Here is a 15208-nt window from a genome sequence, read left to right as displayed (position 1 = left end):
TTCTCAACATTTTAACCGCCCTCCATGTTTCATGGATTCCTGGTGTGCTTGTGAGGAGAAGTGAGTTGTTTTCATTGTTTAATTTAAAAAAAAGATATATAGATAAAATAAAATATAATAAAAAAAATTGTTTTTTTTTTTAATTGTTCTTAATAAAAAAAAAGGGTATAGACACAACACTGCCACCCCCCATCAAGCCCCACCCTCCCCCCTCCCCTCCCCACCCTCTCCACCCAGCCCCACCCCTCCCATTTTTGGATGCACGACGGACGGACGGACACAATAATCCCCTGTGGGCTGGTGTAACCAGGAGGTTCCTACCAGTAATATTTCCCAGAATAAATAAATTGGGAAAGCATTATAGGATCCATCCACATGTATTCTTGATATTTTTTTTTTTGTTTCAAAAAAATTAATTTTGCTTGGACTCTGTGCATAATCTATGGGTGCAGGGCCCAGGGCCAACAGGAGAGTGAGTGGGGTGAAAAGGGAGAGGAAGAAGCTGATGACGAAGTTTCACCCCGTACCAAGGTAGAACTGCGCCCAGATAGAACCACCAGAGGGATGTAGATCAGTGGTAGAGTGCACGCTTAGCATGTGTGAGGCCCCGGGTTCAATCCCCGGCATCTCCACGAGGTGATATTTTGCCAGTGGACAATTTACTCGAAGGAATATGCGTGGCTTGTTTTCATTCGTTTTGGTTGCTGAGTACAGATCCAGAAGACCAACATGGCATAGGGTCAGCAATGAACAGCACTACAATCAAAGTTGTAGTCGATAAGAGTTCACATAATGCAGATAGGAACAACAGTTCCACACTGCCCACCAGGGAGTATTTGTCTGTCTGTCGTGCATAGCCACGCCCTCGATTTATATTTCATAGAGCGCTTCGGGCAGGCTCGGCATCACGTGACGCGCCGCCCCACGCAGCTTGCGCCGCATGGCACGGATCGCACAAATGCGCTGTCCAACCAAGTTCCTACCTGCCCACTCCGAAGGAACGTGTTGCAATACTCTGGTGGCAGATTTGGTGGATCACACAGACAGTTGTACACCATAATACTGAAACCAGTTCGGCTTTGGGTTGGCCAGGTGGCAGTATAGCAAAGCAAGTGGGTTCATGATCCACTTTTTTCATTTATACATCTGTGGTGGGTTTCTTCTCACATTCAAAACACTTATTTTAAGAGGAATTGACCTATCATCCCAATTAAATATTTAATTGAAATGAGACTCATTGAGGATTTACTTGATGAAGGCATATTACAGGTTTCCCTTTGCTTCATGCGAAGGTAAACAAAGCGTAAACCCTTTTGTCTTTCATAATGAGAATGTCACAGACGCTAAATGTACTCATGATGGTATTTGATTATTTCAATGCCTCACAGCCCCCACCCGTTATGGCGAATTGTGTTGTAGTGAAAATGCATTATCAAAGGCAGAGGAAGAAGGAGGCCTTAGTGCTGCAGACTCGTATCACTGTCTGGACATCATGAGAGTTGCACTTGGGTCACACCGACCTGAATGTCATTTCACAAAGGACCAGACATTAATGAACAGAGGTGGCATTTCTCTTTGCAGGGATCCATGACAAATGAAAAGGCCTCAATCTCGGTCAGATTCGCCCACGCGAGAGCAGCGTTGGATGCGGAGGAGATGGCGGCTTTAGAGCAAGCGGAGCAGAAAGGGCGCGAGATGCTGACCCAGATCGAGAAGAAGATCGCTCGCCACCAGCGGGAGATCAGCGAGCTCCAGGCAGCAGCAATTCGCTTGGAGGCCCTAGCACAGGAGAGGGACTCGCTCGCTTTCCTACAGGTGAGCAATGAGTCTCCAGTGTCGCAATTGGCACAGAGCCCTCTCACCAGCAGCAGAGAGAGGCTCCTGAATGAGAGTTCGCATCCACTGGGCTTGAAAACACAGCTCCACTCATGGATTCGCATCGCAGCTCTAGTGGCTGCCATTTGGAAGGCCATCTCTTATTTTCTCAGTTAAATTAATTATCTCTCCTGTTCTATAACAGATTCCCATTAAGTTTGTTTCATTGTGAATATAAACTAAATGTTATTGGAATTGCACTTTTTAAATAAACCCTATAACAACAGCAACAACAATGTACATGGTATTCATGGTTATCATCAGCCATGATCTATCTACTGATGGATGAAGTCCTCCCCAAGCCATTACCACATCTGATGATGCCGCAAAACAACAATACACCAGCGCCTGCTCACGAGCCAATGTCATCTCTGCTTCCTACTTTGTGGACCTCCTCTTGGATGCGCTACCTTCATTGTTCATATTATGGAAGTTAAAATAAATACGAGGTCTCATACGCGTATTAATGATAGCATTGTGTATTGACCACCCCTTCTGCAAGACCTGCCACGTGGGCATTGACGATAGAAATTACGAGGACTCAGAAATTCTCAACACAGATTAATATTAACCGGTCTCACTCTGAAATATTTGCCCAGTAAATCAGTGTTGGTCCTCATAGGGGTAGCGAGATGTTAGCTACCTTGCCTGATATACCGGTGGTCGGGGATTTGATCCCAGCCCTGACGTCCTTATATATTTATAGTTTTCGTGTCTCTTTCCATTGTTTCATGGATTTTTCTCCGAGTCCTCAAATTTTCTTCCACATTTGGAAACGTGCTTTTAGAGTATCGGGCTGCTATAAATTTCCACGAGATGAATCACTTCGTTGAGCTATCATTTGTGGCCAGGTCGCTTCTGAAAAATAGCTCTTTCCCTCCCTGGGCCTGATGAGGAGAAATTTAAATAGTGGTTTATAGCTGACTATCAACCGGTTTCACTCTGAAATATTTGCCCCGTAAGTGAGTGTTGGTGATCATGGGGTCATAAGCCAAGACTTTGGGGTTTATATTCCACCCACGGTGTTGCAGTGGGAACTCCACTGATCACGAGAGATTGGATGTCGAGTCACAGTAATTTTGTCTCTCTCTCTCTCACAGGGGCACGTGGAGGAGATGCGCAGGTAAAAGACGACTTTCACTCACGACTCGACACACGATAACATGATACTGAGTGTGGGGTGCGGACAGTGAGACACTGGTTGTGTGAGGGGATGCTGTGTGTGATGATGCTATGTGTGGTGATAGCAATGTTGTGTGGTGATGATGCTGTGTGGTGATGCTGTGTGATGAGGCTGTGTGTGGTGATGATGCTGTGTGATGAGGCTGTGTGTGGTGAAGCTGTGAGTGATGATGCTGTGTGGTGATGATGCTGTGTGGTGAAGCTGTGAGTGATGCTGTGTGTGATGATGCTGTGTGTGGTAATGCTGTGTGGTAATGCTGTGTGATTATGCTATGTGTGGTGATGTTGTGTGTTGATACTGTGTGGTGATGCTGTGTGTGCTAATAGTAATTCTGTGTGGTGATGCTGTAAATGTTAAATGAGTGATGATGCTTTGATTGATGAGTGCCTGTGTGATGGACTTGTGATGATCCTGTGAATGACGATGCTCTGCGTGAGACAGTGACCATGTCTGCTCTGCTTTCACAGGGCAGGGAGGGCTACAGCAACTCCACCCTCAGCTCCCAGCCAAGAGGACTTTGCCTCATTTAAAGTCCTGAAGACAACTGCAGTCAAACTCCTATGTGAGTTCTTCAGTGTGAATCATGGGTGATGGGGCCATCTTGACCAAAAAATTATCCCTGTGTGTGCACGAGGTCGACTCAACCTCAAATAATTACCTGATATCTTATAGACATCACCACTAGGGGGACAAAGGCGGCCAGCCGTAGTGCAGGCCACCCACCCCCTCGTGTGTCGTGAAAGCCTTCAACGGTGATGATTTTCCCAACAGTCTGTAAAGGCTACACGGGTGATATTTGTCTTTGTTTTTTCCTGGAACTTAAGGAGACATAGGTGGTCGGGCGTGGTGCTGCCCACCCACTTCGTATGCCTTGCCAGCATTCATAGACACACACGAACAGCACTTGCCCCAATAGTCTGTGAAGGCCTCACAGGGGATCTTAGTATTTGTTCACATCCCATTCCAGGACCATACTGAACAGAGCCAATGTGGCGTTCTTGGGAAAATAATCAACATTACGAGTCAGAGGTAATTGTGATGTTGAGATGGAGTGTGTGCCTGTGAATGTGTATGCATGTGTGGGGGGGGGGGGGGGGGGGGGCGGTGGCATAGTGGTTAGCACACTGCACTACGAACCCAGTTACCTGGGTTTGATTACCCGCCATGGCTAACATCAGTGGCAGGTGATATCTGATCCAGTCCAGGGCCTCTGCTAGGCAGTTTCAACCTCAAATGAGTTCCTGATGCTGGTGTTGTATATGCCGGGTCTTTAAAAAATAATAAAAAAATAATACAAATTTCATGAACATTTTTAAAAATGCATAATTAGACGAAATTATGCTAATGTATGCTATTATGCGTATAAATTATGCCAATTAGGGAGATACTCTTATTAAGTTATGCGAATGTATGTGGTTACGCTTATATGCTGTTATTATAATTGGGCTTAGCTTCGTTGTCTAGGGTCGTATTATCAATCGGGATAATACAATTATTATCGCTTTAACATTTACTGATTAAGTCTTAGTGTGTTAATGTCAGGTCTCCAAATTCAAATCTCACCGCAGGATACGGTTCTTATAATTGAGATTATTATGCATGAACTTAGGAAGGCACCACTCAGACACTTCTGTGTTAAGCAACTTTAATTCTAAACAAAAACATACACTCTAATATGCGAACTCTTATGCTTGGAATTGTTCACACAGTACTCGTGGAGATGTTCTCCTCATTGATCCGTACATTTAACCCTCAATGATTACGTTGTCAAACTGGGTAATCAGAACAATCGATTAATTCCTCGGAGTAACGCGAGCATATACGGTGATAGGAAAAAAGTCCTTAAACATGCATGCGACGATATTCATACGAACGGCAATAAAGAAACATATCCCAAAGGCAAAGTATGCGTCAATGAATTCATCGGTAAGATTATGCATTTAACGAATTGTCTTGGAACAATGGAGTGCGGCAGTGTGCCTGCTTAAGCAGATGCTTATCAATTGGCTAATGCTTCATTAAATTCGCTGGCAAGATTCTGTGATCAAAAGAAAGATTTTATACAATATTCTCCCTGCGATTGTATAGGTTCGTAACGTAGGTTTCTAAACGTTTAGTTTTCATCGATGAATTCACTGGTAAAATTGTATGTAATAAAAGATAAAAAATAACGACTAAAATACTTCTAAACGACCGTATACACGTAACTCAATGGGCAGAAATGTTCTTCGTTATCGCTAATAGTTGACGCATCCTTATCATTAGTCTTCTTTCGATTTAAAGCTTTCGTGACTGCAGGGATTCATCTTCTTGGTTCTTTCGGTAAAGTCACGTAAAATGGAAATAATAAAATAAAATAAATAAAACATAATAAAATAATTCTCACGACGTTTCGGCCACAACGCAAGCAGCCGTCCTCAGGTGGAGAACAGGTCTGTCGAGAATACAGAGTCTGCATGACACGCCCCAGGCTTGGAGCGACTATTTATGAATCCCTGCAGTCACGAAAGCTTCAAATCAAAATTTAATCGCCACTACGGGGTGGGATCCACAAAACTTTAAGATCTTTCAACAAACTCCGGGATAAGAATGCTCAGCTAATCGAGTCTCTCACCTTTCTGAAGAGATGCCGCGACTCTAAGGTAATACCAATCACATTTACACTAACCTCTGCTGCTGTAACTTCTTCTAATGCTAAACGAATTCTGTCTAGAACTAGCTTAGCTCTTATCTCATAAAAAATCAGACTTACGCGCACCGAACTAGATCAGTTAGACAAGACACTCTACAAATCACACCTATCTTTGAGTGCAACAATGTCCACATCAGATTGGGAACATGTAGACAAAATGACTGCCTCTTCAGCTGTCGCTATGTCGACCAAATGTAAGGACAACTTGATTTCCAAATTCAACCGCCTCTCAAAGAAGAGACCGGACCCACACACTGAAAAGCTATACGTTAACAAAGTCGTAATTAATCGCAGTAACAGGTCTATTTCTTATGGTCTGAAATCCGTTTTAGCTAAAGGACTAAACTTTGCAGTCACACCTAGACACATACCAGTTAATGATATTATTGCCCGAGTAGATGTGGTTCTCAAGGGCCTAAGTCACATCGCTGCAGACGTAGCAAGATCTGAAATCTCTGCAACCCTCAAAAACGCTAAGATGCCAGCTAGCAACATCAGCAAAGATGAGCGTTTTGAATTAGCTCAATTAAAAAAGAGGGATGACATTGTCATCCTCTCAGCCGACAAAGGCAATGCCACTGTCATCATGGACAAAATAGAATACAACAACAAAATTCAAGAACTGCTAAACGATGGCAGCTATACAAAAATAAAAAATAAACCCGTAAAAACAAAGTTTTTCACTATAAATTATTTATATGCGTGGCATAGGGGCGGCTAGAGTCCTCTCGTCCTCTGGCTTGAGATGGCTGCCACCTATGGGTCAGATGATAGCCTGCCAGCATTAAGCAATTGGTAAATAAATATAATTTTTTCCCCCTAAACAGTGTAAAATTTGGAAAAAAAATTTCACGAAAATTAATTTTCACGCACAACGAGTCTGTGTGCAAAATGTCAGCTCGATTGGATCACGGGAAGTGGGTTAAAAAACGACCGAAAGATTTGCACGGTCGTAAGCAAGCAAGCACGCAAGCACGCAAGCAAGCAAGTGAACTTAATATAACGGATTTAAAAAGAGACCCCACCAACAGCCTCGTCATTAAAACCAACAAAATCATTTCTGATTCAACCGCATTAATTGATCAAACCAAACAGTTATCGTTGAAACCTTTTGCTGCCAGGCCACCAAGAATATATGGCTTGCCAAAGATACATTAAGAAGATACACCTCTTCGTCCCATTGTCTCTACTATCAACTCCTCCACCTACAAACTGGCTCGTTTTTTGTCTGAAATCCTGCGGCCTTTCACTGGAAAAACCACCTCTGCGGTACTAAACTCTACTGACCTGGTAACGACAATCAAGGGGATTTCCCTGTCCCCAGACGACCTGCTTGTCAGTTTTGATGTGGTTTCCTTATTCACCAAAGTTTCTGTACCTGACACCATCGCAATCATTGAAGACTTGGTTCATCAAGGACTGAATACTGGGGTACCCCCCCTGGTGAGACACTGCTTAACCAATACATACTTCACCTGGAATGGAACTTTCTACAAACAAACTGAGGGCACCCCAATGGGCTCCCCCCTATCTCCGGTTGTAGCCAACGTTTTCATGGAGAAATTTGAGACTGACGCCATCCAGACTGCCATTCTACGCCCGACCTTATGGAAGAGGTACGTAGATGACACTTTTGTCATCTGGCCACATGGCCGGCCTGCTCTAGACCAATTCCTTGACCACATCAATTCCATACACCCAGCCATCAGATTCACCATGGAAGTCGAAAAAGATGGCAAGCTACCCTTTTCGGATGTCCTAATTAAAAGGAGGCCTGATGTTTCAATGAGCCACTCTGTCTAAATGAAAGCCACCCATACGGATGCTTACCTAAAACCGGATTCCCACCACCATCCATCCTAGAAGAATTCCCTCATCAAGACTCTATACCATAGAGCGCAATGCATCTCCGACCAGGAACACATTGCCAGTGAACTCAAACACGTACGCCAAGCTCTTAAGGCTAATGGTTACTCCGACTACACAATCCGCAAAGCCATCACTCCAACCATCAAGAAGGATCCTGTTGAGGAGCCTTTCAAAACCATCACCTTACCTTACATTGCTGAGGTCACAAGAAAGATCTTCAAAATCCTGATAGAACACAAGATCCAGGTCCGATTCAACACAGTACATAAAATCCGTGATCTGGTCCCGTCTGTAAAAGATGTGGTTCCTGGCGTCTACAAACTAAGTTGCCTCTGTGGTAGCAGTTACATTGGAGAAACCAAACGACATGTCTCGGACCCTATTCTGAACATAAAGCAGACTTGAAACACGGTAGGACAAACACCTCAGTCATGGCAGATCACTGTTACAATTCAGTGGGCTCACATGATATTGACTTGTCCAAGACAGAGGTTATCTGCAAGCCATCTGGCTACCATGAGAGATTCGTTCATGAGGCGATCCACATATACAAACAGAGACAATTTCAACCGAGAAGATGGATTCTGGCTCAGCAATCATTGGAAGGACGTAATAAACCATTTCGGATCTTAACTGATTGTGTTCACGTTTACGGTGACTTTCAGACCGCAATCCACTCACTGGCATTGACTATATATCTTGTATTCTCCGCAGGGAATGGATTCTTTGCTCCGCTGCAAGTCTTCTTTTCCTACTCTCCCATTGACATATTTCGTTGCCTCCTCTTAGTATCTTACACACGACGGTCAATTGTACAGTGTATAGCGGATTGTATAATAATAAATAGTATAACATTTTAATGCGTAATACAATGTACAAAGTAATATATAGTATCGTAATTGTATAGTGAATATACAGCAGTGTGATATACATTAGGGTGGGTAGAATAATACATAGTGTAATATTACAATGTATAAAGTATAGGGTGGTGTATAGCAATACAGTATATCATTTAATGTTGGGTTTGTCTTATGGCAGTATATAGTTCGGTGTCGACTCGTGTGATGTAAGAGAATAAAGTTTAGCTGGAAGCATATTATATTTTTTGCGACATAGAATTGTCATGTATTACTTACTGTTAGTAGCTCAGCTTATTGGAGAGTATATTTAGTATACTGATGATACTGTGTAGTTTATACTTTAGTTGTTTACGTGGTGGTTTAGCTACTGCAGCTATATACTATTAACATTCCTTCCATTTGTTAATGCTACCCCTATCCCCTCCCTTTGATGCTGCTAATCCTGCATAATGCATGGGCATAAAGACTTTAAACCCCTCGCCAAACCTCCGACGCATTTCACAAGAAGTACTAATCGCATATCTGCACTTCCCATAAATATGCTAAATTCATCTTGATATGCAAATTCCTCTGTCAAGGCGCTCTTCGCCCCTCCATCCCAGCTTAAATAGTCGCTCCAAGCCTGGGGCGTGTCATTCAGACTCTGTCTTCTCGACAGACCTGTTCTCCACCTGAGGACGGCTGCTTGCGTTGTAGCCGAAACGTCGTGAGAATTATTTTATTATGTTTTATTTTTATTATTTTATTATTTCCATTCTACGTGACTTTACCGAAAGAACCAAGAAGATTAGTCTTCTTGTTATTAGTCCCGATATGTGTGTGTGTTGGTGGTTTTGTCTCCTGGATTAATTCTTTGCGTTAAGCAGACGTTGAGGTTGGGCATTCCTTGTACCAAAATTTAGTTTGTTCCCTGTGGAGCAGTGAGCGTGTGAGGGTGGGCGTGTCATACAAACGGCTTCGTTGCTCCCTCTCGCTCGGGGCGTGTCTGCTGGCAGCTGCCGGCTCCTTTTACTGCTGGATGAGCTGCGTCTGCACGATGCTTGTCCTTGAAGATGCTCGATCGCTCTTGCCGCTCGTCCGCTGGCAGCTACAGACACCTTCCACTGCTGGATGAGCTGGTTGCACGTGCTCTCTCCTGCCCCGTGCTCTTTGGCGATGCACCAGCTCTTTTGCTGGTCGCCGTTCCTCACTCTTGTCTTGGTTCCCAACTGGTGCTGGTTGGTGTGTGTGTGTTGAACCCACGGCGCTCTCGCCGGCGCTCTCCTATTCCTCATGGGCGGCTGGTCAGGCTCTTTCTCCTGCTGGATGAGCTGAGTCGGCACAATGCTTGTCGCTTGTCCGCTGGCAGCTGACACTCTTTGCTCGGTGGCGCTCGGTGGCGCTGCTGCGTGCTCTCCTGCTCCGTGCTCTCTGGCAGCGCACGATTGCGCGTGCAGCTGGTTCTCTGCGATGCTGGCTTGGACGATACTTGGCTCTTTCCGCCCTTTCTCGAGTTTGATTGCTTGACGTTGCTCGTCAGTTCAACTCGAGCTGCAGCTGCTCGTGGGAGCTGGGACTCGATCTCAAAAACTTGTAAATTGTATTCGCACCTTCTTAAGCAACTGTGAAAGCTTAGTACACTACAACTTATCGAAATCCTTGACTTTGCAAGCGACTCAAAACATCAGGATAAATGTAGAATAAAACTTTCAGCGATACTCTGTCGGTCCATGCCGAACTCAGCTCTTAACAACACATCGTCTCTTCTCTCTGCGAGACACGACACCCATGGTTGATCTCGAGGCCATGCCCCGGAGTCTGCTCGCTGGTCGTAGCTCTTCGTCCCTTGCAGTAACATCAATGTATGGGTAGTGTCTCTGTTTTTACGTGAAAATCTCTCCCCTCGGCTCGCCTTCTCACAAACGACCGGAACTTCCTTTGATATCGCTCTCAGCCTGTGACAACAGCTGTACGTGTTTCCGTGTGTGTGTTCTGTTTTATTAAGCAATCTGTTAAGTCTCACCCTGGCCTGGTTCCTGTCCCCCTCCTCAAGCCATATTTTCATCCGTGGAAAAACAGATGCCCCAAATTGCTACCTCGATTTATGATTTTGAAATAAACTCTCTGGAGGGAGGGGGTTCTCCCTGTGAGTGCCATTCCCCTGCTCCCCCCTCTTCCCTCGCGGGGGTTTTACATTTGTCTCTCTCTTTGTGATTTTATTGCTACCACATGCTTCTGGAAGACAAATGCGGCTGGGAGGCTCTCTCTATGAATACATTTTATCTTGGTCCTGTGTGGTTGGCCTATTTCGCCTTTTTTATTCTTCTGGATGACCCTTCGTCTAATACTTCATCATTATTATTTGGTTTATGTTTATCCAAGATTTGTGATTTAGCATTGTTATCACCACGTATATTCCTAGGGTTTTATTAACCTTCGTTCCCCGTCTTTATCCCGGGATTTATGCTGTTTATTCTCGAGTTATTATTATTTGATAACCCGAGGTTGGAGAATTACGTTTTGGCTTAAAAACATCCCTGACTGCCAGAATTCATTCTTGGGTGCTTTGGTATGGTCGCATAGATAGAAGAAAAAAAGGTGAATAACATTAGTATTAAAATAATAAATTAGAAATAATAATCCACTAATGTAGATTGTAGCCTGGTTTTTAATCAGAGTGAGTGTGTGGATCTATGATGTTCACTTATTCTTATCGCTAAGTTTTTGAACTTTTACCGTTGTTAGAAGAAACACACAAAAAAACAGTCGACCAAAAAAAACCGTTGTCTATTTCGTCAGTTCTCGTCCGGGGAGATTTGTGTCCCCCGCTGTTTTGAGTACGTGTGTGTTTTTGAAGCCGTGTCGAGATTTCCCCAGAATCTCATTAGAAATCCCCCCTCCCTCTCTTTTCTTTGTTTTGGGTTTTTTTTATTACTTTGTATGGCTTATCTCCGGCTTGGTCGGAGTGAAGGGCAGCTGCTGTACCTCACCCTTTCATGTCCCATGCTCACCCCGATCAATTATAAAACAAATATTGGAAGAATTATTCTTAATATCAATTTTGGAAAAAGGCCTATATCTACAACACACGTAATGGTCATAATGATGGTGATAGTGGTCGTGATGAAGATGGTGGTAATGATGCTGATGTTAGTGATAATGTGAGTGATGGGAATGGTGATGGGTTTGGTAATGATGTTAGTCGTGGTGATGGCAGTGACCGTTGTGGTGATGGTAATGATGGTGACATTCGTGATAATATAGGTGGTGATGATTTTGCTGATGGCGCTGATGGTAGTAGCGATGATATTGGTTATGGTGGTCATGGTAGTGATGGTGGTGATCATGGTTTTGATGGTCGTTGTAATGTTTATGATGCTGGTCATATTGGTGATGAAGATGGTAGTGATAGGGATAGTGGTGACGGCAGTGATGGCGGTGGTGATTGTTTGTGATGGTGCTAGTAGTGGTGATGATGGTTGTGATGTTTTTTTATTGCGAGTGATGTTGTTGATGTTCAAAGTGTTGATGGTGGTGATGGTGATGTTTATGTTGTTGTCATTGATGATATTGATGCCGAGGATGGTTGGTGATGGTGATGTTTGGGATGTTCTTGTTGATGGTGAAAATGATGGTTGGTGATGGTAATCTTGATGGTGGTAATTGTGGATGATGGTGATGATGGTGTTCTGTAGTGATGTTGTCATCGCTGTTGTCACAGACGGACGCTCACCGACTCTGGACACAAAATCAGCTCATAACTACCTCCAGATCTCCTCGGATCTCAGGACGATGACGCTGACCCGTGCCTCCCAGGATCGCCCTGATCACCCACACCGGTTTGATGGCTGTGTACAAGCCCTGTGCTGTGAGAGCTTCTCGTCGGGCCACCACTACTGGGAGGTGGACGTGGGGGACGCGGAGTGGTGGCGGGTTGGAGTCGCGTACGGGACGATCCCACGGAAAGGAAGTGGTGAAGCACAGCTGCTGGGAGAGAGCGACTCCTCCTGGTGTTTAGAGAAATGGTATAACAGCTTCTCAGTGTTTCATGATGGAGTAGAGACTGCACTGTCGGTGAGGGGGGCCCCCTCCCCCCGCAGAATCGGGCTTCACCTGCACTGGGAGGGGGGGCTCCTGGCGTTTTACCACGCCGACTCCATGGAGGTGATCCATGAGGTTCGGCAGATATTCTTGCAGCCTCTCTACCCTGGGATGTTGGTGGGATGTTGTAATGATCCATTGAAGATCGTGGATCTGAGTCGTGAATCCTGAGGATGAGGAGAGATAGAACCCCAAGAAACCGTTACAGAAACCCAAGAAACGGAGAGGGTGAAGTGAGGGCGAGGGGAAGGTGGAATGGAGGGTGAGGTAAGGTGAGGGCGAGGAGAGGATGGGAAGGAGGGGGTAGAGGGAGGGGGAGGAGATGCCAGGCTATGGAGAGGGCTTAGGAGGAGAGGGGAGGCCATGGAGAGGGCTTAGGAGGGAAAGGAATGTGGAATGGATGGTGAGGTAAGTTGAGCTTTCGGGGAGGGTGAGGTAAAGTGAGGTTTAGAGGAGGGTGAGGTAAGGGGCCATCCATTTAGTATGTATACATGGAGGGGGGAGGGGGGTTAACTCAAATGCATATGCTTGCATATGGGGGGGTCTATGACAATGTACGTACGTATAGGAAAGGGGAGGGGGGTGTGAAGCCTCGATAATAATTTGTCTACATTTAGCCTTAAAATGAGCCACAGCTCAGTTTATTCAGCTGTCAGAGAAGTAGGACTGTGGGGGAGGTGTCACTTCTAGATTTGAAGTTTTCGTGACTGCAAGGATTCATACTCTTTGTTTTTTTCGGTAAAAAAATAATGAAATAAATTAAAACTAAATTAAATCACGACGTTTTGGGCGCAACACAAGCGTCCGTCTCCAGGTGTGGACAACGCAGCGAAAGTACAATCGCTTAAGTGTGTCTAAGAGATGGCTGTGACGAGGCATTATATAGTTGTGGGGAAGGAGGGGGCATGGTGAGTGTGGGGGTGGGGTGTGGACTGGGAGGTGATGCATGGAGTTCACGAAGTTCAAAATAAAGCTTTGTGATGCAGGGGCAGAAGTAGATAATAAAGCTAAGTTAAGCCGTCCTTTGTTATCCTGCAAGGAGAGTAAATTAGAGTTAAAACTTGCGCGCTCGAAACAACGTGTGGCAAATTTTTCAAGTGATGAAAATAAGCCAATGTTAAATTATTCCATAGACGCCAATGTTATATTATCCCATAGACTACGATGTTAAATTCTCCCAAAGACGCCAATATTAAATTCTCCCATGGACTATAATGTTAAATTCTCACATAGACTCCAATGTTAAATTATCCAATAGACATAGTAGTAGGTTTTTACCCTTTAAACTGGTACAAAACTGACACCTTTATACAAGGCATCATGTTTGCAATAACCGCAACACAAGCAGTCAAAATGCAAACAAAAAGAAACAACTCTGATAATGGTAATTATATGCACTGTCCTTGAAGTTGTTTGGTCCACACCCGAGACAGCTTTCCTTAGAGCCTAGTCTCCATTGTTGTTGGACCAGATGACGCCAAAAGGCGTATAAAGGTGTCAGTTTTGTACCAGTTTAAAGGGTAAAAACCTACTACTATACTTTGCCACTTGTAAAGGAGGTCTCATAGTGTTAATATCCAATAGACGTCAATGTTAAAATTCTCCCATAGACGCCAATGTTAAATTCTCCCATCGACGCCAATGTTAAATTCTCCCATAGAATCCAATGTTAAATTCTCCCATAGACTCCAATGTTAAATTCTCCCAAGCCCGGCTTATTCCCATCACTTGAAATTTTTACCAAGTTAAACTTCAGCTGCCGTGCAGTTTACTGCAAGGCAGCTAGTTTATTTTTATTTTCATATTCATATCCATATTCCCAGTCTTTTACTCCCAGCTTTACACACTACCATTTCTATGAAATTTGACTCCAAGCACGGCTTATTCCTATCACTTGAAAAATTTGCCACACTTTGTTTCGAGCATGCAAGTTTTAACTCTAATTTACCCCCCTGCAGCATAACAAAGGATGGCTTAACTTAACTTTCTTATCTACTTCCGCCCCTGCATCACAAAGCTTCAGTTTGAACTCCGTGAACTCCATGCGTCACCTCCCAGCCCACACCCCACTCCCACACTCACCATGCCCCCTCCCCCCCTACTTCCCCACAACTATATAATGCCTCGTCACAGCCATCTCTTAGACACACTTAAGCGGTTGTACTTTCGCTGCGTTGTCCACACCTGAAGACGGACGCTTGTGTTGCGCCCGAAATGTCGTGATTTAATTTAGTTTTAATTTATTTCATTATTTTTTTACCTATGTGACTTTACCGAGAAAACAACCAGAGTATGAGGTGTCACTTGTGTGATGCGATAGTGACATCTACTGGTTGGAAAAGGGAAGCACAGTTACAGGCACCACTATAAACATTATCCAATCCCCAAAGGTAGAGGTATCTGGGCCAAAGGTGAAGGGTGGGGCCGGCCGAGAAACTCCGAGGACCGGCTAGAAAGTTCCACAAGAGGGCGTGGCCGGAGGGGGAGCCTACCCGGGCCTGCGGCAATATAAGCGGAGGCGGACGAGGACTCGGAGTTGGTATGGGAAGTCTTGTGTCTGGACTGCATCGCTGCTCGCCGTCAACTCTCCCCGTCATTCGGCCACATGGCGGATCTCCTGTGTAGCTCCACCATCCTTGCTGGCACGCC

General features: G+C 44.6%; 1 protein-coding gene and 1 non-coding gene across 2 annotated transcripts in view; both read left to right on the top strand.

Annotated features, from left to right (window-relative positions):
- The window catches only part of LOC144952670 (E3 ubiquitin/ISG15 ligase TRIM25-like), a 34660-nt gene extending 21930 nt beyond the window's left edge, over nt 1-12730 (top strand). Inside the window, exons 3-6 of the mRNA XM_078883145.1 lie at nt 1582-1815; nt 2976-2998; nt 3526-3620; nt 12180-12730. Coding sequence (XP_078739271.1) covers nt 1582-1815; nt 2976-2998; nt 3526-3620; nt 12180-12730 — 903 coding nt within the window. The remainder of the gene's footprint in view (nt 1-1581; nt 1816-2975; nt 2999-3525; nt 3621-12179) is intronic.
- Nucleotides 561-632, top strand: TRNAA-AGC (transfer RNA alanine (anticodon AGC)). The gene has a single exon. It is a non-coding gene; the product is annotated as a tRNA-Ala (tRNA).
- Nucleotides 12731-15208: the final 2478 nt, after the last annotated feature.

The sequence above is a fragment of the Lampetra fluviatilis genome, chromosome 69 (genome assembly GCF_964198595.1).
Source record: "Lampetra fluviatilis chromosome 69, kcLamFluv1.1, whole genome shotgun sequence".
Taxonomy (NCBI): Eukaryota; Metazoa; Chordata; class Hyperoartia; order Petromyzontiformes; family Petromyzontidae; genus Lampetra; species Lampetra fluviatilis.
This window is presented reverse-complemented; position numbering and strand designations above follow the sequence as displayed.